This window comes from Panulirus ornatus, chromosome 36 (assembly GCF_036320965.1).
Source record: "Panulirus ornatus isolate Po-2019 chromosome 36, ASM3632096v1, whole genome shotgun sequence".
NCBI lineage: Eukaryota > Metazoa > Arthropoda > Malacostraca > Decapoda > Palinuridae > Panulirus > Panulirus ornatus.
The window spans coordinates 13,735,881-13,759,372 of NC_092259.1; the positions used below are offsets into that span (position 1 = coordinate 13,735,881).

Genomic DNA, 23,492 nt, shown 5'->3' on the forward strand with positions numbered 1-23,492 from the left:
CACTGGCAACTTGTCTTCCTCATCCCACAACTTACTACCCTTTTTCACATGCCCACTTCTCTCCTTCTGAACTAATTTCTCTTGCACATGTCAGCACTGCTTCCCGGAATACTTTCCATTCCTTGCCCACTTCCCTAGTTTCATTTACTCTCACCTGCTGTTACTCACTCAGTGTTCCCTAGAATCTTATCACATAAGTTTCTTTTCCAGTCTCATCCATTTTCTCCACTTCTATACCTACCCATGTCATTTCCTCAAAATATGGTGCCAGTTTTGTGTAATCAAAATGGGGTAAGTTTTCTTTTCTTCTATAGCAAAGATGAGTAAGTCTGAAGACACTTTTGTATGGATGTGAGTTTTGGGTCTTGAACACAAAAGAAAGGAAGTTGGTGTATGTTTGTGAAATGAAACCCTAAAGACAATGTGTGGTGTGAAGTAGGTTGATCAGGTGAGGAATGACATTGTGAAAGAGAGTTTAGGTATTAAATGCTGTCTGATGGATAGGGTCATCTAGAGTGTGTTGATTTGGTTCAGACATGAGGAGGGAATATGCAAAGAAAAAGTGACCAAGAGGATCTTGGAGTTGGAAGTGGAGGAAACAAGGCAGAGAATGAGATGAGAGAATAGGGTATAGGAGGCTTTGGGTGTTTTGGACTTGTACGTTCATGAGGGCTATAGGCATGCTGTTGATGAATGTATTATATGAGGGGAATGTGCTGTTTGTGGGCTAAAATTAGGTATATAACAAGGTCATTGATTTGTGGATGGTAAGCTATGGTTTTGTACATGACATCTTGAGAATAGATACGTGCAAATGAGGCTATTGCTACTTTGTTCCTTTATCTCTCTTCCTAAAGCAAGGAATTAAAAGAAGTAATTATTGATGGATTAAAGTGAAGCATTGCAGATTTGTTGGATACATATTGAATGTATGCTTGTTACATTCTGGTGGCCCTGAATTAATATTTAACTAAAATTATCATGTGTTCAGCATATTTACTTTCTATTCTTTTGTTTTTACACATTAACAAAACACTATATACAGAGTTTTGACATGATCAGCTTGCTATACTAATAGAAGAGGTTTATCTCTCTTGCTAACAGTTTTGTATGCATTGGTTACTTTCATGTCATTCTGACTGGACAATATCTAGTTTTAGTTACATCCTATTTTTCTACAGATACGGAAATAGACTGGAAGGCGTACATGCAGGAGGTGGAAGGAGTAGTAAATGGCACATGGGACTATACCAAACTGCGTGGAGACACAGGACCTCTTGTTTATCCAGCTGGTAATGTTTTAGACCCTAATAGTCACATCCTGCCCCTTTCACCATTTCATTGCACCTTGCCACCATCATATTCTGTTGCAATTTGCTACATTCTGAGCTTTAGACCTTTGTGCCTTTATTTGAATTTCCAATAGATGTATGACACCATGTCTTATCCATGGATGTTACGAGGGACATAACACAGCTTGAAGAAAAATCTTGCATCTTAGACATGCCAACAGATTGTAAACATGTTTTATGATGTGTTTAATGGTGGGTGAGTGAAGGTAAAATCTGAGTAAAAGTAAGGTAATGGTGTTTGGGAGGAATCAGATTGAAAGTATAGATTTTGCAAAACCCCATATAGTGAAAGAAAAAAGTGTACTAAACTGTGATATAAGATATGCAGGGAGGATGACTGGAAGAGGTGGGAGTTTTTAAGTATTTAGGAGCTATCTTGAGTAAGTTTGGTGATATGAAAGGAGAGATAAGAGAGAGCAGTACAGGGTAGAACAGTCATTGGATCTCTTAATAGAATAATAAGGGTAGAGGTGTAAGTATGGAAGCAAAGATAAGATTAAGGGGCAGCATAGTCCTCCCAACCCTGAACTATGCAGCTGAAACATGGGCAGGGAATGATTCACAGAGGTAAAAAATCCAGGCTGTGGAAATGAGTTATTGAAGAGGAGCATGTGGCACAACTAGATGGAATGAAGAAAGAAATGTGGGGGTATTTGAGAGATTTGGTATTGCAGGGAATGAATTGTGGAGTGGTAGAGTGGGTGAAACAGTACTTTGAGGTGGTTTGGGCATGTGGAAAGAATGTGAGACGGGGAGTTTACAGGAAAAATGTACAATAGTATGACTAAAGGGATTGGTGTAAGGGGAAGACCACCTGTGAAATGGGGATATAGAGAGGGAGGGATGGTGGAGGACTGTATGTAATGGTGTATGTGAGGGAGGCATGTAAGGACAGGAATAAGTGAAAACTTGCTGTGGTGACCCCCTTGATGGGAGTTCCCTGAGGGAATGGGCATTAGAGATATAGATAGATAGGGTAGGAGGCAGCAGTGTGGCAGTAGCAGAGGGTACTAACATCATACTGAACAATTATTTCAATCAGTCTGTATTACTAGAATGTGATTTAGTAAATGGAATTAGATTTCATGATTATTGCATGGGTTGCCTTGTATGTTTTCTAACTTAGGAAACTTTTAGAAAGGCAACATTTATCCATATGAACATTTATCCATATGATGGAGAGATGTGCTGGATTTCTTTTCTATTTGTGATATAGCTTGCTTTTAAGTGAAAAGTTAAGGCATCTCTCTTTTTACAGGTTTTGTGTACCTGTTCATGGGATTATATTACCTCACAAGCAAGGGCACCAACATCCGCTTAGCACAGTATATTTTTGCTGCTTTTTACATCATTACTTTGATGTTTGTTTTTAGAATTTTCCACAAGAGTAGAAAGGTATGTGACTGAACCAAATATGTATGGATATTTGTTGAAGTAGCACTATTTTCTTTAGATAGGAATAATCTGTATCATATAAGATTTACCCCAGTTATTTTATAATTTCAGCATTTGATAGTTTTGTGATATATTTTTTTCCTTTTACAGCTCCCACCATATATGCTGATATTTATGTGCTTAACTGCATACCGGGTGCACTCTATTTTTGTGCTCCGTATGTTTAATGACCCTGTAGCCATGATGTTCTTTTATGGAGCCATGAACCTCTTCATAGATGGCTATTGGTCATTAGGAAGCCTCATTTACAGGTAAGTCTCCATCATTATGGAAAAAAATGTAAAATGGTGTTGAAGTTATGGTTATCGGCAGCTTTATTCTAATTTTCTTTTTATGTACTGAGGCTCATATCATAGAAAACATGCTGTACTTGATTATACAATAAGTGGTGCCTACCACCATAAGTTGGATGGGTTATGCAAATAATTTTTAAGTAAATTCTCCTTTTTCATCAGCATAATCATTTCCCAATATTTTAATGTCTCATGTCTCATACAAACATGGCTAGTGTTAGCTGTAGTCTGCATATTTTGGGATAGATGGGAAGAGTGTATCGTTGCTAAATGTTTGTTTGTAGAAAAGTATGGACATAAGTTATATACTGTAGCTGGTATTAGTGGACTCTGATTGCTTGTGGTAATGCCATGAGTGCAAAGTGACCTTTCGCAAGGCTGTACTATTGTCTGGTGATGAAAGGAACTCCAGTCTCATCAGAGGACTATTCTCTCCAAAGGACTCCTTTATTTCCATGCTGCTGGATATAGCACAGCCTTGAAGCTGCAGGAACTCCCTCAAGAAAAGGGGGTCTTGGGCTGAGGTTATAGTATAATGATAGATATGCCATAGCTACATTAGGGCATACTCATAGTTGTATGGTCAACCGAGAAGTTTCATTAGACTTGTCTTGTTTTACATTTTGAAGCACAGGATGAAAAACCTTGATATATTGTGATGAATTTTGTTGTGTATTGGTATGGATGCTCTCCTTAGTTGGGAGTGACAGTACAAAAATAGGATAGCAGTTGAGTACAGTTGTAGGGGTGAAGGAATTTTCCCTTTTGGAATTACCAAATACATATGTATTCCTATCATCTGCTGTCTGTCATAGTGTAAATTTTCTTGGGTTTGTCAGTAAAATATACATGAATATTCAATAGCTGTTAAAAGAAAGCATACATAATTGAAATAAAATACACTTACATTCAAGATGGTTAATTTATAGGACATGAAGACAGTAGTTTTTGTAATGGTAAATAATTTATTCCTCATCAGTTTAGCGGTGTCCATCAAGATGAACATCCTTCTCTTTGCCCCAGCCCTTCTTATGGCATACATCCATTGCCTTCATATAAAGAACACAATCAAGCAGCTAACCATTTGTGCAGCAGTTCAGGTAATTCAAGTAGTTTTTTCCTTGTGGTTTTATGTGATAATTGTATATTTTTTCATCTGCTGCAGTTGTTGACATTCATTCAAGCTCACTTTTATATCACAGGCTGAATAGCAATACTGTTGTTCAGAGATTTTGTAAATATTTTTTTTTAGTTTAGCTATAACATTTCTGAAAAAGATGGTATATTTCAATAAGGTAAATGAAGTTATTACTGTATTTCTTTTGATAATTGCTTATCTTTCCTCTGTTCTTCATCTGTTCCTGGGGCTGCCTTGCTATGCAGGAACCAGTGAACAAGTATGAAAGAGAGATTAGTTTTTAAATTCTTGGTGATCCTTTCTAATAAACATCCACATATATGAAATTTTTCATTTGTATTATTGTCTCTTACTTTCAGGTGGCTCTTGGGGCTCCATTTCTCATAGAAAATCCATTAGGGTATATGAAGATGTCGTTTGATATTGGACGGGTGTTCCTCTTTAAATGGACTGTCAACTGGAGATTTTTAGATGAGGAGACTTTTGTGAATCAGTTCTTCCACTTATCCCTCCTAGTTTTGCATGTGGTTCTTCTCGTCACCTTTGCCATCACTCACTGGAACAGGTAAATAAAAGTGTGAGAAGTTTAAAGAACCCTGCTTTCTGGCAGAGTACTATAATTTTTTTACTTGAAGTTACATGGTAGTAGAGAATGTTAAGGAGATGGGGCCCCACAAGTGTAAAACTCCTTTCCCATACAGTACATATAGGTAATGACAGACAGACAGATGCTACAAAAGGCCAAAAGTTTTAATGTGCTTCTCATGTTTGGCCATTACAAAGAGCCAATAGAGAAGGTCCAGGAGAGCACTACAAAGATGGTACCAGAATTAAGAGAGTTAAGTAATAAGGAAAGGCTAGGGGCTTTAAATTTCCCACATTGGAAAAAAGAGTAAGAGGTGACCTGATCACAACCTTTTAAGTTTTTAAAACAGATAAATGATGAAGACCCTGAATACTTGTTTGAGGGATGTAGCAGTAGAGCAACCTGAGAACATAACATGAAATTGAGCAAAAAGTTTGTTGAAAAAAGATGCAAAGAAGTACTTTTATAGTATGAGTGGTGGATGAATGGAATGAAATGACTGAGACATGCAAATTGCATACATAAATTTAAGTTGTATGATGATAGAGAATGTTCAAGGGAGTGTAAAACTCCCTCCCTGTACAGTACAAATACGTAATTACAAATAATTAGATGTGGCAGAGATTAACTATAAAGAATAAATCCAGCTGAATGCTATGTTCAAATGCATCATCTAGGATTGGTGTAAAGGAGGAAATGAGTTAGACAGAGGTGACACATGTGAAGGGTACTTTTTTTAACAGCTTGTGAAGTTATCAACTATGCCACCAGTCAGACTTTCTTGTATTTTACAAGCACTTTCAGGCTCATGATTAACCATTTTTTCAGGCCTTAGATTAGCTTGAACCCTATCATCTTGGAGGTTTCCACTCTGTTGGGAATTCGCACAATACTGTGCAGTTGATCATATACACAGGGTAAACAGATAACATGTGGCATTAGGTGGAGATTGTATTTATATTTCTAAACAAGGATAATGTGGCATTAACAGGACACAGATGCAGGAGCAGCACTGAATTCACAACACTCACCACCTGGCTTTGATTGGCTTTAGAAAATAAGGTTGCTTTCTCCATATTCATAAAAGTCACAAATAAGGTTGCTTTCTCCATGTCCATAAAAGTCACACAGAAATTCTTCTCCGAGCATTTGCCACACATTCTTTCAAGGAAATACCTGATCCTCTACCACCCCTGAAACCAAATTGTTCCTCTGCTGTCTGATGTTATGTGCATGGCACCACCCTCACAGTCACCCCTCTTCTATGCAACTTTATGGTACACTCAACAATCTTTTACCTTGGTAATTTGAACATTAACCTTTGTCCCAATTGCCTTTATGCAGTGGTACTGTACATGCATTCTGTCAATCCCCAAGCAATTCATTCTGACTCAGACATACACTGAAAATCTTAACTAAACATTCAACTACACAGCCATCCCGTGTCATATTTCATCTTATGCAAGGCTTTCACCACTTCCTCTCTATTCACCAAACTATTTTCCACCATTCTTGCACTTTGCAAACCTCCCCAACCAAAACATCCTATATCTACCACTTTACCTTTAGACACATTCAACAATCCTTCAAAGTACTTACTCCACCCTCTCTTTACCCCAACTCAGTTACCATTTCCCCATATGACCCATTCACTGATGTTCCCATTTGTTCAATTCATGTGTGTACCTTGTTTCAGGTACTTAGCAAATTATGCCACTTTACAAAGTATTGGCATGGACAAAGATATGGGATGTCAACTCTTCATACTGCCTCTGTTTGTCAGCAACTTGATAGGAATGACAGTGAGTCGATCACTTCACTACCAGTTTTACATTTGGTACTTCCATTCTCTCCCATACCTGCTGTGGTCTACACGCTATAGTATTGTGTTTAGGTGAGTTATTTGTTTTAATGTTTCAGATGATTATATATCTTATTATAGAATTAAAGCATCCATAGCTGTTTGTCTTGTCACTTTTTTTTTTTTTTTTTTTTTTTTTTTGCTGAAAGTGATGATATTCATAGGATCTGTCATAATGTCACTGAGCAAATAAGTTTTGTTAAATTGTTTTTGTTCTTTTCTCAAGATATCTGCATTTTGATTTGGCAATTGTTTACCCCACAAAATCTGATGGAGAAAAGAATGATTTTTCCCCAGCATGTGTAGACAAAGGGTAATGTAGAAGAAATATACAAAGGGAAAGTTATAAGGGAAAATCTTTACATATGAGAAAGTAGATAGTAAAATCAGAACAGTAGGGTGTAGTATGAATATAATCAAGTTGAAGAACCATCATTGAGAGAAAGAAGAGCTCGAACTTGTATCATTCTATGAGTAAAAAGAATTTTCAAGCAGATTTTTTAAGCATTTACTCTTGCATGTCATTTTCAATGTGTCAGGATTGTTCAGTGGCCCAAGTGCTTGCCAGAGTGGCTGGATTGGTCACATAGTTTCCCTTAATTTAAGTAGCATGTCTGGTATAGTTTCCCTTAATTTAAGTTGCATATCTGGTATAAATAATAAACAGTAGAGTAGGTAAATGTGCATATGTAAAGGTAATTTCACCATGGGAGACCTGGCATGTATTTGAATTTGATTCAATTTTTTATCTCCTTTATTGAGAATTTTTATTCCATGTTTTGCTGCTCTCATATTAACCCTACTTAGAGAATTGTTTATTCTCTTTACAAAAACTGTCAGCTTAATTTCTTTTCTCTGACTTCTCAACGCATTTTTTTTTACCCATGTTGTAATTGCTTCATTTCCTGAACCTTTCTTTCAAATATTAACTAACCGAAGTGACACAACACATTGCTTTTTAACCATCTCACACTGCTTAATATATTACTTAGGTATGTGTGCTGTACTTCCAGTGATTTTCACCAGTAGAGGGCATTTGTTGAGACCATTTGTAAAGCAGTTCATATTTGGCATGCAAGATTTCATCTATTTTATATTGAAAGTAGTTTTTTTTTTTGTTTGTTTTTTTTGTTTTTTTTGCCGCTGTCTCCCGCGTTTGCGAGGTAGCGCAAGGAAACAGACGAAAGAAATGGCCCAACCCACCCCCATACACATGTATATACATACGTCCACACACGCAAATATACATACCTACACAGCTTTCCATGGTTTACCCCAGACGCTTCACATGCCTTGATTCAATCCACTGACAGCACGTCAACCCCGGTATACCACATCGCTCCAATTCACTCTATTCCTTGCCCTCCTTTCACCCTCCTGCATGTTCAGGCCCCGATCACACAAAATCTTTTTCACTCCATCTTTCCACCTCCAATTTGGTCTCCCTCTTCTCCTCGTTCCCTCCACCTCCGACACATATATCCTCTTGGTCAATCTTTCCTCACTCATTCTCTCCATGTGCCCAAACCATTTCAAAACACCCTCTTCTGCTCTCTCAACCACGCTCTTTTTATTTCCACACATCTCTCTTACCCTTACGTTACTTACTCGATCAAACCACCTCACACCACACACTGTCCTCAAACATCTCATTTCCAGCACATCCATCCTCCTGCGCACAACTCTATCCATAGTCCACGCCTCGCAACCATACAACATTGTTGGAACCACTATTCCTTCAAACATACCCATTTTTGCTTTCCGAGATAATGTTCTCGACTTCCACACATTCTTCAAGGCTCCCAGAATTTTCGCCCCCTCCCCTACCCTATGATCCACTTCCGCTTCCATGTTTCCATCCGCTGCCAGATCCACTCCCAGATATCTAAAACACTTCACTTCCTCCAGTTTTTCTCCATTCAAACTCACCTCCCAATTGACTTGACCCTCAACCCTACTGTACCTAATAACCTTGCTCTTATTCACATTTACTCTTAACTTTCTTCTTTCACACACTTTACCAAACTCAGTCACCAGCTTCTGCAGTTTCTCACATGAATCAGCCACCAGCGCTGTATCTCTATTAATTCTTCACTTTGTATTGATAACCTAACGGTACTGTATCCTACAATAGTAAATGATAATTATAGTTACCACAGAGTCTTTTCTAATTTTTCAAACATTGCAGATTTTGTTTTTATTTTCTTTTAGTTTTAGATATACAGAGTAGGAGTGCATGAAGAAGTCCCTGAATGATCACCATACTGAATACAAATACTCTGTACATCAAAAAACAGATAAGCAAAATTTTTAGAAATTATCATTTTCAAACTGCTACATCCATTTGGATGTTGTTGCCAATCCCTACTGTAGAATGTCACTTCCTGGATTTGAGATTTTTGGCTGTTTTTGAGCCTTTCTTCAGTAATGGCCAATCATAAACATATAGGTGTTATGTGCTAATCATACCCAGTTCTTTGATCAAGCCTCCTGCATATGTTGAGAGGCCAGAACTGTTTTATTATATTTTGCTTGATTCAGTCATTGATACTGTAGAAAATAACTTTATAAATATAACACAAAACAATGCCAACTCTCCTTTACTCTCTACAACGAAGGAAACTATAATCAGAAGTATTATTTGCTTCAGGGGATTGATCTTTTTTATCTTTCTTTTCAGACTTTTGGTGTTAGGCATTATCGAGCTGTGCTGGAACACTTACCCATCTACTTGGTGGAGCTCTGCTTTACTCCACTGTTGCCACATTGCCATTTTGGGTGGAATCTATTATAATCGTCCTACAGATAAGCACACTGAAAGGCTTAAAAGAGCATTAGAAAAGAACAATTAGAAAAGTAGACGGTCCACAGTATGACCTGCTAGAAACAGTATAGCGGAATTTTATTAATTTTTATTTATTAAAATTATTTTTATATTTCTACTACTACTTCTAATTATTATTATTATTTTTTTTCATACTATTCGACATTTCCTGAATTAGTGAGGTAGCATTAAGAACAGAGAATTGAGCCTTTGAGGGAAATCCTCACTTGGCCTCCTTCTCTGTTCCTTCTTTTGGAAAATTGAAAATGAGAGGGGAGGATTTCCAGCCCCTGTTCCCTCCCCTTTTAGTTGCCTTCTACAGCACACAGGGAATACATGGGAAGTATTCTTTCTCCCCTATCCCCAGGGATGAATTATTATTATTATTATGATTATTATTATTATTATTATTATTATTGTTGAGGATTTTCAGTGTGTATGGTTCATGGTGTGGTGCCTAAGGACTGGCAGAGTGCCTGTATAATACCAGTAGACTAAGGCAAGAGGGATGAAAGCAATGTTTGAATTATAGAGGCATATGTCTGTTAAAGTGTATCAGGTGAGTTGTATGGGAGAGTGGCAAGTTAGCAGGTGGTGGCATGCACTGAGCATCAGGCTGGGGAGGAACAATGGTTTCTTGAGTGGTAGAGGGGTATATGGATCAGGTGTATGTTGTGAATAATCTGTGTGGAAAACACTTCAAGAACCAGAGAGAAGGGCAGGTCTGCAGTCTGTTGGGACTGTCTGAGAAGTGAGTCAGCTGCTATTTGCTGATGAAATGGCTTTGGAGACAGATTTGAATTTAAAACTTTAAAAGCTGGTTTCTGAGTTTGACAGACTATGTGAAAGTAGAAACTTGTAATTTAAAGTGAATAGAAATAAGATTATTGTGTTTAGTGGAGGAATGAGATAGAGTGGATGGAAAGTGAATTTGAATGAAGAAAACCGAGAGGAAGTATAGTGTTTTAGATACCTGGGAGTGATCATGGCAGCAGGTGTACTTGAGTTTGGTCAGTATAGATAGATATAGGGAAGACCAGCTTGTTGATGAGCTGCTTTGCTATAAAGACATATTTGAGATAAATATGAGTTTCATGCACCTCAGGCAAGTGCTTGTCCGTCCAAGTTAAACTGTCCACATTTCCTTTACCCTTTTATTTGGTTTTAACTCATAGACCATGGACACTAGTTGCAGTCAGGAATTCTGAAATTTATTGTTCATCCTGTAAAATAAGGAAAGTAGAGAAAGAGGCATGTGTTTATTACAGTAAAGTCTGCCATCTTAAATGAAGAGCAGAGCAGATCTAAGAGTGCATGTCAGTGGATAAATAGAATAAGTTTTATTTAAGGGGGTGGTTACTGTGATGGATGAGTGCTGTAATCAGTTAAGAAGAGTGTATTAAGTCCCACCAATACCCTTAAGATATCCACTGATGAGTTATTCCTCTCTCTCTTTCATGTACTCTGAATGTTTTAGTTCTTATTCTACAAGTTTAGGACTTCAGAGAGTGGCAGACGATAGATGTAACATTTCTTGAAATGTAAAATTTAGTGGACTGTAAACTCAGCTGTCTCGATTTTATGTATGCTAATACTTTTCGACCTATTGAAAGAGGAAGTAGTTTCAAACTAGGTGCAAATTACAAACTAGTCATAATTTTTGAATTAAATAAGTGTGTTATTGAGTGAAGGGTTTTCACTTTTTCATAAATGTCAATAAAGAATTTTCAACATTTCCTTGATCTATGTTATGAACCATATACTGGTTTGTTTTTGTTCTGTTCTTACAGTATCATCAGTATCATTATTAATGTTCATATTTGTTCATACTACTTGCCATTTCCCGCGTTAGCGAGGTAGCGTTAAGAAGAGACGACTGAGCCTTTGAGGGAATATCCTCACTTGGCCCCCTTCTCTGTTCCTTCTTTTGGAAAATTAAAAAAGAGAGGGGAGGATTTCCAGCCCCCCACTCCCTTCCCTTTTAGTCGCCTTCTACGACACGCAGGGAATACGTGGGAAGTATTCTTTCTCCCCTATCCCCAGGAATAATTATTATATTTTTTCACACTCATTTGGGTTTCCTGCTTCAGCAAGGTAGTGCCACACATAGATGAAGAAAAGGCCTTTTTCACTCACACCTGGTTTATGTGATTATTTTTATTATTATTATTATTATTATTATTATTATTATTATCATCATCATTATGTATATTATTATCTCCATCATTATTATTCTATTTAATTTTTTTCGTCCTTGACTGCAGTTTCCTGCATTAGCAAAGTAGCACCAAGAGACAAACAAAGAAAGACTCGTCCACTCGCATACACACATATATTTACACATACACATGTACATGTACATACTTATTTATATGTCATGGCCCGGCCTTGATATTGACTTTTGTCCATGACTGGGTTGGTGGGGAAGTAATGGTCCTGGGTGCACTGAGGGGGTGTGGAAAGCATCACTGTCTGCGTAGGCAAAGGTGGGTAAGTTTGATGGTATAGTGCTCGGGGCTCTCCTCTCAGCTTTCCCAAGGCCAGTTTTTCAAAGCAGCCTCACACATACTTGAACTCTACCTTATTATTAGCTGGACAGATCTAATGTTGAGTTTTAATCTTGCAAATTTAACATCCTTATGGATTATGATTTTTCCCATTTTAATGTGCATGATAAAATATAGTAAGTATAGAAATAAGCCACCCTACTTAGTAGAGCTGGTTGATGTAGAAATCTGACCTGTGTCAACCTGTCATGTGTGCTGTACCAAAATGAGAGCCTGCTACTTACAGCCAAGCTACGCAGACCATTCAATGGTTATTTTCAAGATATATAACTTTATAAGAAGTTATATAACTTATAATGTACTTAACAAAAATACGAAGTTAAGTAATTACAATTATTCCTGACTCAGAATTACTCTTTATAACATAAATCTGTATTTGGCAGGGGGCTGAATTCCTTGGCATTGGTTAAAGGTGCTAAGCATTGAGCTGAGGCACCAGATACAGAGGTTAGTTGTCAGGCATTGGGTTGATTACCAGACTACAAATGAAGTGTTATGCACTTTGCTTAGGCACGAGACACTCGGCCAAAGTGATAGGCACTAGTTTCAGGTGCCAAACATGTGCTAAGGCACCACACAGTGGAGTGAGGTGTGTATCACTGGGATGAAGTCCCAGGCATTGGACTGAGGCACTTCAAACTGGTCCTAGGCATCACAGGGCTGTAACTCTAAACACTTGGCCAAGACACCAGGCATTGCGATGGGGTGTCAGGCACGGGGCTGAGATGCCAGGGACTCAGCTAACATGCTCAGCCCTAAGACGGCAAGAGACACTGAGCTAAGGCAGCGGAAATTGACGTGCTTCCCCACCCGGCCCAGCCAGTCATGGGTAATACCAGAATATGTAAATGAACGTAGAGTACCACCAGATCTCCGATGACACTAGTTGGCAGACTATTACATACTTTTTTTTAATCTATGTTAGTTTCTTTGACAGTCTTAGGGTATTGCTCAAGAAATAAGCATAGGCATCTGGTTGCTGACTATAAAATTCATTTGTTTTGATAAAGAAGACGTGCTTATTAGTAAGTTGAAACTTGAAAGATTCCATAAGTAGGCTTGAATCTAGTGGTGAAAAGAGCCAGTCATATCTAGTTTTTGATTACTGAATCATAAGTATTAAGTCGTTTTATCAATGAAACGGACTATTAATTTTCGATTACATATCTGGGGAGCATTTGTTTAAAGATACTTGTGTAGAGGCCTTTAATCATAATGGAGTTATGTAAGCTGTCAAAAGTTTGTTTAGGCAACTCAGACACTTTCTGTAATCTAACAATCTAGGGAAGACATATAAGGTAGTAACTTGTCGTTTGGAAAAAAAAATGGTTCATAGAAAGATTTCATTTCAGCTCAATACAAACCTTAAGTAAATAAATTCTTGTACACGTGTATCTCCTTAAAGAAAACATGGTGATGCACCTGCTTTAAGCACTGCTTAAGCAGTTATAGGAAAAAATCCGTACCAGTTTGCTAGCACCTTTAAGCTGCACGCAAACAGAGATAAGTAATTTTCAACACTTCAAAATTCCCTTGAACACGCCCAGTTTATCTGAATTATTCAGAAAATCGATGAAGGGTTGGGTTGCAGCCACCGCCGCATTCCAACCTGTGACGTGTATTAAACTCTTGGTTACCATTACGAAGCCATGGACTAATTGATCTTTAATGGTAGTTTATATTTATCCTGTGCAATATATTTAGGTGTTTAGAATTTTTAATGAATTTCGAGTAATTCGGTTAACTGGAAATGTTTAACGATCCAGGTTATATAAATTCGTGATCATTGGTATTTTATAAGTGATCATTGGTATTTTATAAGCTTGATCACTTAGATGCCCTGCAGGTCAAAACTTTTCGTTACATTTTTTAAAAATTCCTTATTTGTCTTCGCTGATAATCATAATGTAGACATCGGAATTTAAAGGTATAGACATGTTTTCCTGTAGTTTCCTTTGGTAAAAAGAAATGATTTTTGTGTGGATTTAGTGTAGACAGTTATGTAGTTACCTTGAACTAATTACCATGTTTCACTGAACTCACTAGTATGTGTATCCTTTTAACTAATACAAGGTTAATCAATTGATTTAAAGAAAATGATCTATGTAACTGATGTTTGAATTCTGTTTATCACAACGGTTTCCTCCACCATATTACCAACCTTATTTTATATTTTGTTGTTTGAGAGGTATCTTGCTGTTACCCAAAGCTAATGTTTGATCAGTCTGCCTTCGAAGTTTAGGAATTTTTGCATTGTTGACAAACATGATGTAGAAAACGTAAGTTAAAGAGATTGATATGATTTTTCTTTTGTTCCCGCCAGTTTCATCGAAATAACAAACTATAATTATTTTTCGTATACGTATATCAAGGAAAACTACAGTTGAAGTCAAATATATATCAATATGATAAAAAACATATCAAAATGAAATGAGAGGCTAAATGTATTAAATTTTACGGAGTATTTTCCTTAGTAATCAATATTTTAAACCTTATTTGACTCAACGGTCGCCCCTCCTATCTCGATTTTTCAAGCGGTCTCGCCGCAGTAACGAAAACGATACGGAAGCGGTAGGACGCTCAGCTGAAGAAAAATGAGGGAAATTGTCCATATCCAGACAGGCCAGTGCGGCAACCAGATTGGAACCAAGGTATGTATACTTCTTTAGGCCATGTTGGTGCATGTTTTGTGTTAAATCAACTTATACTTTAAGATATTTGGCAAGATAAAGATCTGTGGGGCCGGGTGGACGTCACAGTCCAGTGCGCGCGTCTTCCGTCTTTACCGCCTTTGTCTTTAACTTGCCACCTGTTCAGGTGTGTAACTCATGTAACATGTTGTACCCGTAGTCTTTATGTTTTGAATGATTAAGCATTTATTTAAGCTATGGCTGTGTCTGAGTTTTATGGACGTGAGCGATGGTGTGACTTGTCACCTACTTAACCTCTTGGTGTATAAATGCGTGATTAGTCACAAGTTATACAGCCTGAGTGCTGAGGTCCATTTCACAGTTGTTCTTATCCTGTGTTTTATTTCTAATGATTTAAGAATTAATACTGAGGTATGTGGCGGGTAAGTAGTGAACCTGTGTGCAGTCTTTGGCAACGTGGTGCAGGAGCGTGTCGGCGACGGCGGCGGCGGTGCAGCTGGTGCGATCAATACTTGGTTATCACCTTCCTGCTGCACCAGCTGCCACGCCCGCAAGCACAGGAGCCGCATTAGAAGCATTACACTGTCATTGCTTCCATGCAGTTGTAATGAATGACACGTTTATTGAGTGGCTTCTATGGAATGTTAGGCCAGTGGCGTGATTAGAAAGCTAAGAATGAATGACTAAAATGGACATAGGCCCTTTCATTTTCCTTCTCTACATCTGAGCTACTTAGTGACGTTTCCATAGTTTCGAACGATTTTTTGTAGAGTTACACAAAAAATCGAAGAGTATTGCTGTTGAGTATGGGAACTATAATATTGTAAATATAGTTGACTTACTGAATTCATATGTATTTGCAGTTGAACTTATCCTGTTGTTTCACCATCTTAGTATTCATACATCTCACTTTATACTCGACAGGCTTTCTAAGAATTCAAGTGGAATTCACAATAAAATGAAACACTTTATCATATGAAAAATAAAGCTAAAGAACGAGTAAAATAGGCCACATCTTACTTAGGGAGAAATGAAATGTTTAATTACTAAAATGGTTGCAAATGTAACACTGATGTTGATGTCTCGCTAGGCAGCACGTGTAGATATTGAAAGAAGTAAATGGGAATACATACAGAAAAGCTTTTCACTGATGTAAGCAGTCTCTATATGTACCCAAAGGACTGTATAATTGTTTTTCACGTTATTGCACTCCATACATTTTTTGGTGCACATAAATCTTTGTTGGTATATTTAACTATGTGAAAAATTTACATCAGATCTTGTGTTTTGTTCTTTGTTCCCTTATCTATGCATATGTCTATATTAAGCGAACAGCATTTGAGAGCTATTTGTACTTATGTAACAGTTTACTTTACGGTTATGGTATTTTAACATTATTGTTGGTGAAAACCATTTAAGATATTATGTTTAGCACTATTCCACATGCAGCAATCACACTAAGTTACATTAGTTTTTGTTGGTATTGCCTTTCCATTTATATACTTCCCTGGCACAGGAGAGACCATGATCACAAGGGTGGTTCTCCCAGGGCGAGGCTCACCATTGCACTTCCACTATCATGCCATTCTCTTCATATTTGTTGTACTACTCATGAAAAACCGAATGTCCTTTAAACCCTTACACTTGCAAAAGTAAATTTTATGTGGCTCCCTCAAAGTAATCGATTTTCTAATGAAAACTAGTTCTTACTTTTTTGTGTATTTTTATTGAAATGACAGAAACCTTTTGGATGACATGATAGATTTCAAGGGGGATTCATGAAAGTTTTCTACAGTATTCTCCATTTATTTTCCTTTTCACTTTTTACAGCTATAAAGTTTGTCTCAAAAAATTACATAGTTATATATTAAAGATTAAAGTTTTCTTTGAATGTTACGTTGCCAAAAATGAATGAATCAACAATTATGTAAAGTTGGTGCAATTATTGTATGAAAGGTAAGTTTTTTCATTTTGACAGGTGCAATTATTGTATTAAAGGTAAGTTTTTTCATTTTGAACCAAAATTTTTCTTGTAGAACCCCACTTTTTGATAGTTAAATACCATCAGAAGTATCTGGCTTTGCCCATTCTTTAATTTGTTAATCAGAAAAAGTAGAAAATCATTCCCAGTTGTACATCCTTGGGATCCACTTAGTATGCATACAGATTTTCAAGTTTCTTGCTGTCATTGTCTTGGAACTCTGATACTAGCTTGCGCATACAAATTTTTGTAAAATCATACCGAGGAGGACGCCTTTAGGATCCCCTAAGTATGCCATTTGTTTTCATGGGGTTATGGCATTGACACACTCACACGAGATTTAAAGTCATAACTGGGTTCACACCTTTAAGGGTTCCTTTGGTATGCATATGTAAAGTTTAAAGTGTTGGGCTGTGTCATCTTCACATGACACTGGCATTGATGGACACATAGTCACCAAATTATACAAATTAATCTAGGTCGGGTGCACAACCTTGGGTTCTCTTAGTGTGCAAATGAAAGTTTCAAGTTTACAAGTTTACAGGTGTCTCTCATGCCGCTGTGACACTAATACACCAAACTTCAATTTTAATCTGATTAACCTTTACAAGGAGAGTTTTAGTCATGGGATAATGTATCTTACCTTTATAGGCATGGACACTTGTACCAGTTGCAGTAATTTTGATACATTTTTTTTTTAGTGAAAATTGATCTATACTGTCTTTTATTTCAGTTCTGGGAAATTATTAGCGATGAACATGGCATCCAGCCAACAGGAGAGTACACATCTGGCGTTGACAAAGAACTGATGGATCTTCAGCTGGAACGAATTAATGTGTACTACAATGAGGGTAACCAGGGGAAGTATGTGCCACGTGCCATCCTCGTGGACCTGGAACCTGGAACCATGGATAGTGTTCGTGCTGGACCTCATGGTCAGCTCTTCAGACCAGATAGTTTTGTATTTGGTATGTATTCAGAGAGAGTCTAGAAGTATACTGCATGTAATGCAAAATATGAGAATGATATGGAGGGTTGTACAGAATTTTTCAGCATGTGGCATAAGTTGAAGAACACTTATTTACAGCTTTGGCTGCAGAAAAGCAGTCTTGCTTAAGGAAAACTTAATGAAATAGGAGATTCTAACATAGATGTGAAATTGGTCTGGCAGTGAATGAAATTTGAATTTGTGATGAAGGTTTGGTTTTTGGACGCATGGAAACCATGATAAAAGTGCATTCAGTAGTTAGTATTTGTAGAACCTCATACATTGTTAATGATGCAGATTAAGGTTAGGATGCATCTGTATGACATTTCAGCGGTAAATTCTTGAGTATTCATTTAATTTGATTTGCGAAGGTGCAGACTTGTCTTGGCAAACCACATTCACCATATTGTAAGCAGGAGGTAAAAAAAAGATCCTTTAGTACCTTTTTATATCATAAGTTTTTTTATGAGGATATGGTGAAATATTACTCTGATTTTTAGTACACTGGAGTTTCAGACAGCAGGAATATATTGAACAGCAAGAGGAAGTCATCTGACATTTAGGTGCCATGGAAACTAGAAATTCTTTTGAGGTTATATAAGGATTTCTTAGTGCTGGGGATTGTACCACATTCAGTACAGACTTGTCAGCATGAGAAGTATGGTTTGCAGGATATTTTTCATATTGCACACTAAAGCTGATCATAGATACAGTAATACTTGTGTAAGATTGGGAGCAGTTGAGTTAAGCTTCCGGCTTTGATAGTGAAGTTGGAGTACGAAGAGAAACCTTATGTGGTTACTCAGTACTTGTAAAAAGCACTTTTTGAATTGCTTTTTAAGGGAGAGTAAGATTTGCGCTCCTTCATTTGATATTTTTCAGATATGTACAAGTAATTTCAGAGTTTGTATGCTCCTTATGCTGATTTTGCAAATGGGATTTGTTAAAAGCAAAAGATCTCAGAGAAGTTGTAATGTTTTTGGTTGTGCTGGAATTGTTAATCATAAATTATGTTCCAGCCAGTTTCCTGAAATATGTTTCATTTGGCTAACCAGCCAGGTTAAAGGTTGTGCACATGGCTAGGGATGAATAATAAATTGTCTGATGCAATAAGGGATTAGTTCACTTGATGCATATATCCTGATTTAGGCATTGTTCATTAGTAATTGATTATTTTCCTACATGATCACCTTTTTTCGGTTTAGCAAGGTAATGCTAACAACAGACAAAGACAGACCGCATTCACTCATATCCATTTTGTAGCTGTTATATGTAATGCACCAAAACCACAGCTCCCAGGGCACCACATACCTTTTCACGGTTTATTTCAGCCACTTCACATGCCATAGTTCAGTCCAATGACAGCATGTTGACCTTTGTGTACTACATCGTTCTGATTTGCTCTATCCCATGCACGCCTTTCACCCAACTGCGTGCTCATGTCCCAATCCATCAAAATCTTTTTCACTCCCTACATATATCACCAATTTGGTTCCCCCTACTCCTTGTGCCCTCCACTCTTGAGACATACATCATCTTTTTTAACCTTTCCTTGCTGACTTTCCATATTTAGTCATTTATTCTTCAGTGCTTTAGCAAGGAAGCATCAAGAACAATCTGTTGATGGCATCACTTGCTATACACACATTAACTGTCATGTATGAAAAGTCTAGAAACAATCTACCATCCATAGCCAAACCTCACAGACATTTCCATACTTTTTGGTAAGGAGTAAACAAACCTTGCAGATATTTCCATACTTTTGATAAGGAGTAAACAGACCTTGCAGACATTTCCATACTTTATGGTAAGGAATAAACAAGGTTATTAACTTGATGCAGACATAAGATGTTGGCACAGAGGAGTAATCTGTCCAGTTTGAATTATGAATGTTAATTAAAAATTTTGAAGTACTTTGCAAGGAATGTATAGGTCTTGACAGAAGTTTTATCTTGCAGGTCAGAGTGGTGCTGGTAACAACTGGGCTAAGGGTCACTATACAGAAGGTGCAGAGTTAGTAGACTCTGTGTTGGATGTCATTCGAAAGGAATCTGAAAAATGTGACTGTCTGCAAGGATTCCAGCTTACTCATTCCTTAGGGGGTGGCACTGGTTCAGGCATGGGTACCCTCCTTGTTTCAAAAATACGAGAAGAATTCCCCGATAGGATCATGGTTACATTCTCAGTAGTACCTTCTCCCAAGGTGAGAAACATTTGTTAACTGTTACAAAGCCAAAAGACATTTCAAGATGATGACCTTTCTAGTTCTTTAGATCAGTAAAAGTTTAGTTTGAAAGAAAAAATGGCAAATGGAAAGAACAATGTGAAAGGAGCTTGCATCAAGTAATGTCTCACAGCTCATTTGTATTCAAAACAAGTTTATATTTTATCAGGATTGTTGACATCAAGATAAGAGAATGGTTACCCATTGATTTAAAATCTGAAAACAGACTCTTGCTTATACACAATTTTACAGTATTTTTAGAAATAAGTGTATGTGGGTGGGTTGGGCCATTCTTTTGTCATTTCTTTGCGCTACCTCGCTAACGTGGGACACAGCGACAAAGTATAATAGATAAATATATAAGTTTGAAATGTCTCCATGGCTTTAAAGTGACTATGTATTATGCATAAATGCATGTGAAAATTTCATTTTGCTTCCTTTTTCACTTCCTTGCACAGAGTTTGATAGAAGTCTTTTATATCCTTCCTTTAACATTTGTGAAAACATTTTATAATGAGTGAATCATGAGGACAGAAATTTTACGAAGTCAGTGTGTTAATGATTTGTTTGAAAGTTGAGTTGTAGACTAAAGTTTCCCTTCTCCATCCATTCCAGGTTTCTGACACTGTGGTAGAACCATACAATGCAACCCTGTCCATCCATCAGCTTGTTGAAAACACAGATGAAACCTATTGTATTGACAACGAAGCGCTGTATGACATCTGCTTCCGAACGCTCAAACTACAAAATCCCACATATGGTGACCTGAACCATCTTGTTTCCCTAACTATGTCCGGGGTTACAACTTGTTTACGTTTCCCTGGCCAGCTTAATGCTGATCTCCGGAAACTTGCAGTTAACATGGTGCCCTTCCCTCGTCTTCACTTCTTTATGCCAGGCTTTGCTCCTTTGACTGCTCGTGGAGCTCAGCAGTACCGTGCTCTCACTGTCCCTGAGCTCACTCAACAGATGTTTGATGCTAAGAACATGATGGCGGCTTGTGATCCTCGTCATGGCCGTTATCTTACTGTTGCTGCTATCTTTAGGGGGCGTATGTCCATGAGGGAAGTTGATGATCAGATGTACAACATCCAGAATAAGAATTCTTCATTCTTTGTAGAATGGATTCCCAACAATGTTAAAACAGCAGTTTGTGATATTCCACCTCGTGGCTTGAAGATGGCTTCAACCTTCATTGGTAACTCTACAGCAATCCAGGAATTGTTCAAGCGTGTAAGTGAACAGTTCACAGCAATGTTCAGGCGAAAGGCTTTCCTCCATTGGTACACTGGTGAGGGAATGGATGAAATGGAGTTTACTGAGGCAGAATCTAACATGAATGATTTGGTGTCTGAATATCAACAGTACCAAGAGGCAACTGCTGATGATGAAGCAGAGTTTGAAGAGGAGGGTGGTGAGGTTGAAGGAGAGTATGATTAAATGGATATTTTCATTTTAATCTATCCAGTGCTATTGGTAGCATGTCTGCCAACTTCAGTATTATATTTCCTTGTAATCAAAGGGTATAAATTGCATTTCATTCCACTTCATTTAACTAGAAAGTAGTTATTTTCTGTACCTCATTCTTCTGTGTTCATCTTTTTTTACTGTAAGAGAGATATTTGTTTACGGCTTTTGTATAATAAATTTTCTTTATTTTCCATTGTTTCTTTAAACCATTGGTATGTTTTTTGTTAATGAACAGCATTTCAAATATTACAAAAACTTTTTGGGATGGAAATTTTTTTATTACCACTAGTAAGCAATGAAGGTTCATTATAATACAAATGATGTACATAGAGTGGAGAAATGAAAACTATAATTAGGTTTGATCAGGCTGACTTTTAGAAGAATGTGAAAACAGGCATGATGACTCTTAAGAGCAATGTAATGTTTTGGTAAAGGGATTTGAAGTGTATCTGGAAGAAAAGTTGTGTGACTACTTTGGTCTCAGGTGAATATGAAATATGGAAATGCATACACGTCTCTTTATCTCTAATACTTGTCCCCTTGAGGAAATGAAGGGGAAGGCCATGGCAGAATGAGGTTTCATAACTTGTGAACCCCACAGCTACTTAGCCTTTTACACTTCACCATTAACGGGACACTGGTGGGGGGTAATGCATATGCAATGTTTTCAGGGGTTTCTACGTAAAGTTTTGACCTAATACTTTTACCTAATGTTTATATGTACTATCTATGAATTTGTGTATATCTTTGATGCCATTTCCCTATGGGAACTCCCTCAAGGAGGTGGCCACAACGAAAGTCTTCGTAACTTGAAATCCAGTGCCAGTTCTAGGCATTTGGTCCTCACCCTTAACGGGCCACTTGCGGAAGGCAACTCTAGTGCAGTATTCATAGACAACAACGAAATGTTCCTTCCAACTAATACCTAATGCTCCTACCTACTACTACTACCTAATGGAGGTGGCCACAACGAAAGTCTCCGTAACTTGAAATCCAGTGCCAGTTCTAGGCATTTGGTCCTCACCCTTAACGGGCCACTTGCGGAAGGCAACTCTAGTGCAGTATTCATAGACAACAACGAAATGTTTCTTCCAACTAATACCTAATGCTCCTACCTACTACTACTACCTAATGTTTAACATTCCTACCTTCCTACTACTGCTATCAATTACTCTTCACCATTTTGCCAAAAGGCAATGCTAACGCATAGCACTTGCTCATGAAAACCTAGAGTTACAAAGTTACCTAATTACTGTCAAGTGATATATGACAAGGGATTATATGTTTGTAAACAATGCTAGCAGGCCACATATGGGTGAGGCAGAAAGAAGAGATAATTACATAAGTGGAAGCAGTACAGCTTCACAACTAAAGTGCTGGCTCACCATGTAACTGTTCTAACCCTCTCAATACCCAGACAGGTAGTATTTATAATATACTTCCCTTATTGGGGTCTGCACACCAGCTATTACCTTCCTAAAACCTACTGCTTCTACCTGATCTGATGTTTTTACCTATTACTAGTATCTTGCTCTTTAACATTTTGCCAAAAGGCAGGGCTAGAGCATTGTGCAAAATCTAGCTACCAATAATGAATCTGACTTTGAGTTAAGGGTTGTCATTTGTTATGTGTAACAAGAGATTATTTTTGTAGATAATGCCAGAAGTCCATTCAAAGATTCATGAATATTGGTGTATGGGAGTGGTTTTTGTTGTTAGGGTGCAGTTGATTCATTACATAAAAAGTGAAGGTTTATATGTGTGCCTGTCTAATGTCATACTGGACATGGGCCATATACATAGTGTGTGTGTGAGCTTGAAATCATTAACATGAAAAAGGTGTTTAAAGAATTATCAGCTAGATGTAGCTTCAGGTGGCAGCATTAATGAACAATGCAATTGATAGGCCGAAAACCCAAGCAATGTACCTCAACATTGTTATTCTAAGAGTCAATGACTTCATAAATCCTTGCTATAAATGGAATTTAACCACAAATGCAGGATTGATTATGAAAGACCTCTAATTGATAGGTAAAAAGTAATTGCTGTGAAGTTCTTGCAACCTGTATAGCATGAGATTAATATTGCTTTCTCCATGTAGG

General features: G+C 37.5%; 2 protein-coding genes and 1 long non-coding RNA gene across 9 annotated transcripts in view; 2 read left to right on the forward strand and 1 right to left on the reverse strand.

Moving 5' to 3' along the window:
• Nucleotides 1-11,244, forward strand: part of Alg3 (Alg3, alpha-1,3- mannosyltransferase) — a 128,833-nt gene extending 117,589 nt beyond the window's left edge. For all 7 annotated transcript variants that reach the window (XM_071683492.1, XM_071683491.1, XM_071683489.1 and 4 more), the window contains 7 exons: nt 1,182-1,292; nt 2,611-2,747; nt 2,898-3,058; nt 4,080-4,200; nt 4,598-4,803; nt 6,521-6,718; nt 9,366-11,244. In XM_071683492.1, the coding sequence (XP_071539593.1) occupies nt 1,182-1,292; nt 2,611-2,747; nt 2,898-3,058; nt 4,080-4,200; nt 4,598-4,803; nt 6,521-6,718; nt 9,366-9,537 (1,106 nt within the window). In that variant the 3' untranslated portion in view covers nt 9,538-11,244. The remainder of the gene's footprint in view (nt 1-1,181; nt 1,293-2,610; nt 2,748-2,897; nt 3,059-4,079; nt 4,201-4,597; nt 4,804-6,520; nt 6,719-9,365) is intronic.
• On the reverse strand, nt 4,046-14,431 carry LOC139760386 (uncharacterized). Its single transcript, XR_011715330.1, has 2 exons — nt 13,441-14,431; nt 4,046-4,794 (listed from the first exon to the last, which is right to left on the reverse strand). It is a non-coding gene; the product is annotated as an uncharacterized lncRNA (long non-coding RNA).
• A 136-nt stretch (nt 14,432-14,567) lies between these two features.
• Nucleotides 14,568-21,579, forward strand: LOC139760382 (tubulin beta-2 chain). The gene is made up of 4 exons (XM_071683486.1): nt 14,568-14,727; nt 17,442-17,676; nt 19,655-19,899; nt 20,536-21,579. The coding sequence occupies exons 1-4, from the start codon at nt 14,671-14,673 to the stop codon at nt 21,358-21,360; spliced, it is 1,362 nt and encodes a 453-aa protein (XP_071539587.1). The 5' UTR covers nt 14,568-14,670; the 3' UTR covers nt 21,361-21,579.
• The last annotated feature ends 1,913 nt before the right edge of the window (nt 21,580-23,492 follow it).

What these genes read in the sequence shown, in the direction of transcription:
- LOC139760382 (XM_071683486.1), top strand. Translation starts at nt 14,671, where the DNA reads ATGAGGGAAATTGTCCATATCCAGACAGGCCAGTGCGGCAACCAGATT. An exon ending in GCAACCAGATTGGAACCAAG is followed by an intron (nt 14,728 to 17,441) that starts GTATGTATACTT and finishes CTTTTATTTCAG; the next exon opens with TTCTGGGAAATTATTAGCGA. An exon ending in ACCAGATAGTTTTGTATTTG is followed by an intron (nt 17,677 to 19,654) that starts GTATGTATTCAG and finishes TTTATCTTGCAG; the next exon opens with GTCAGAGTGGTGCTGGTAAC.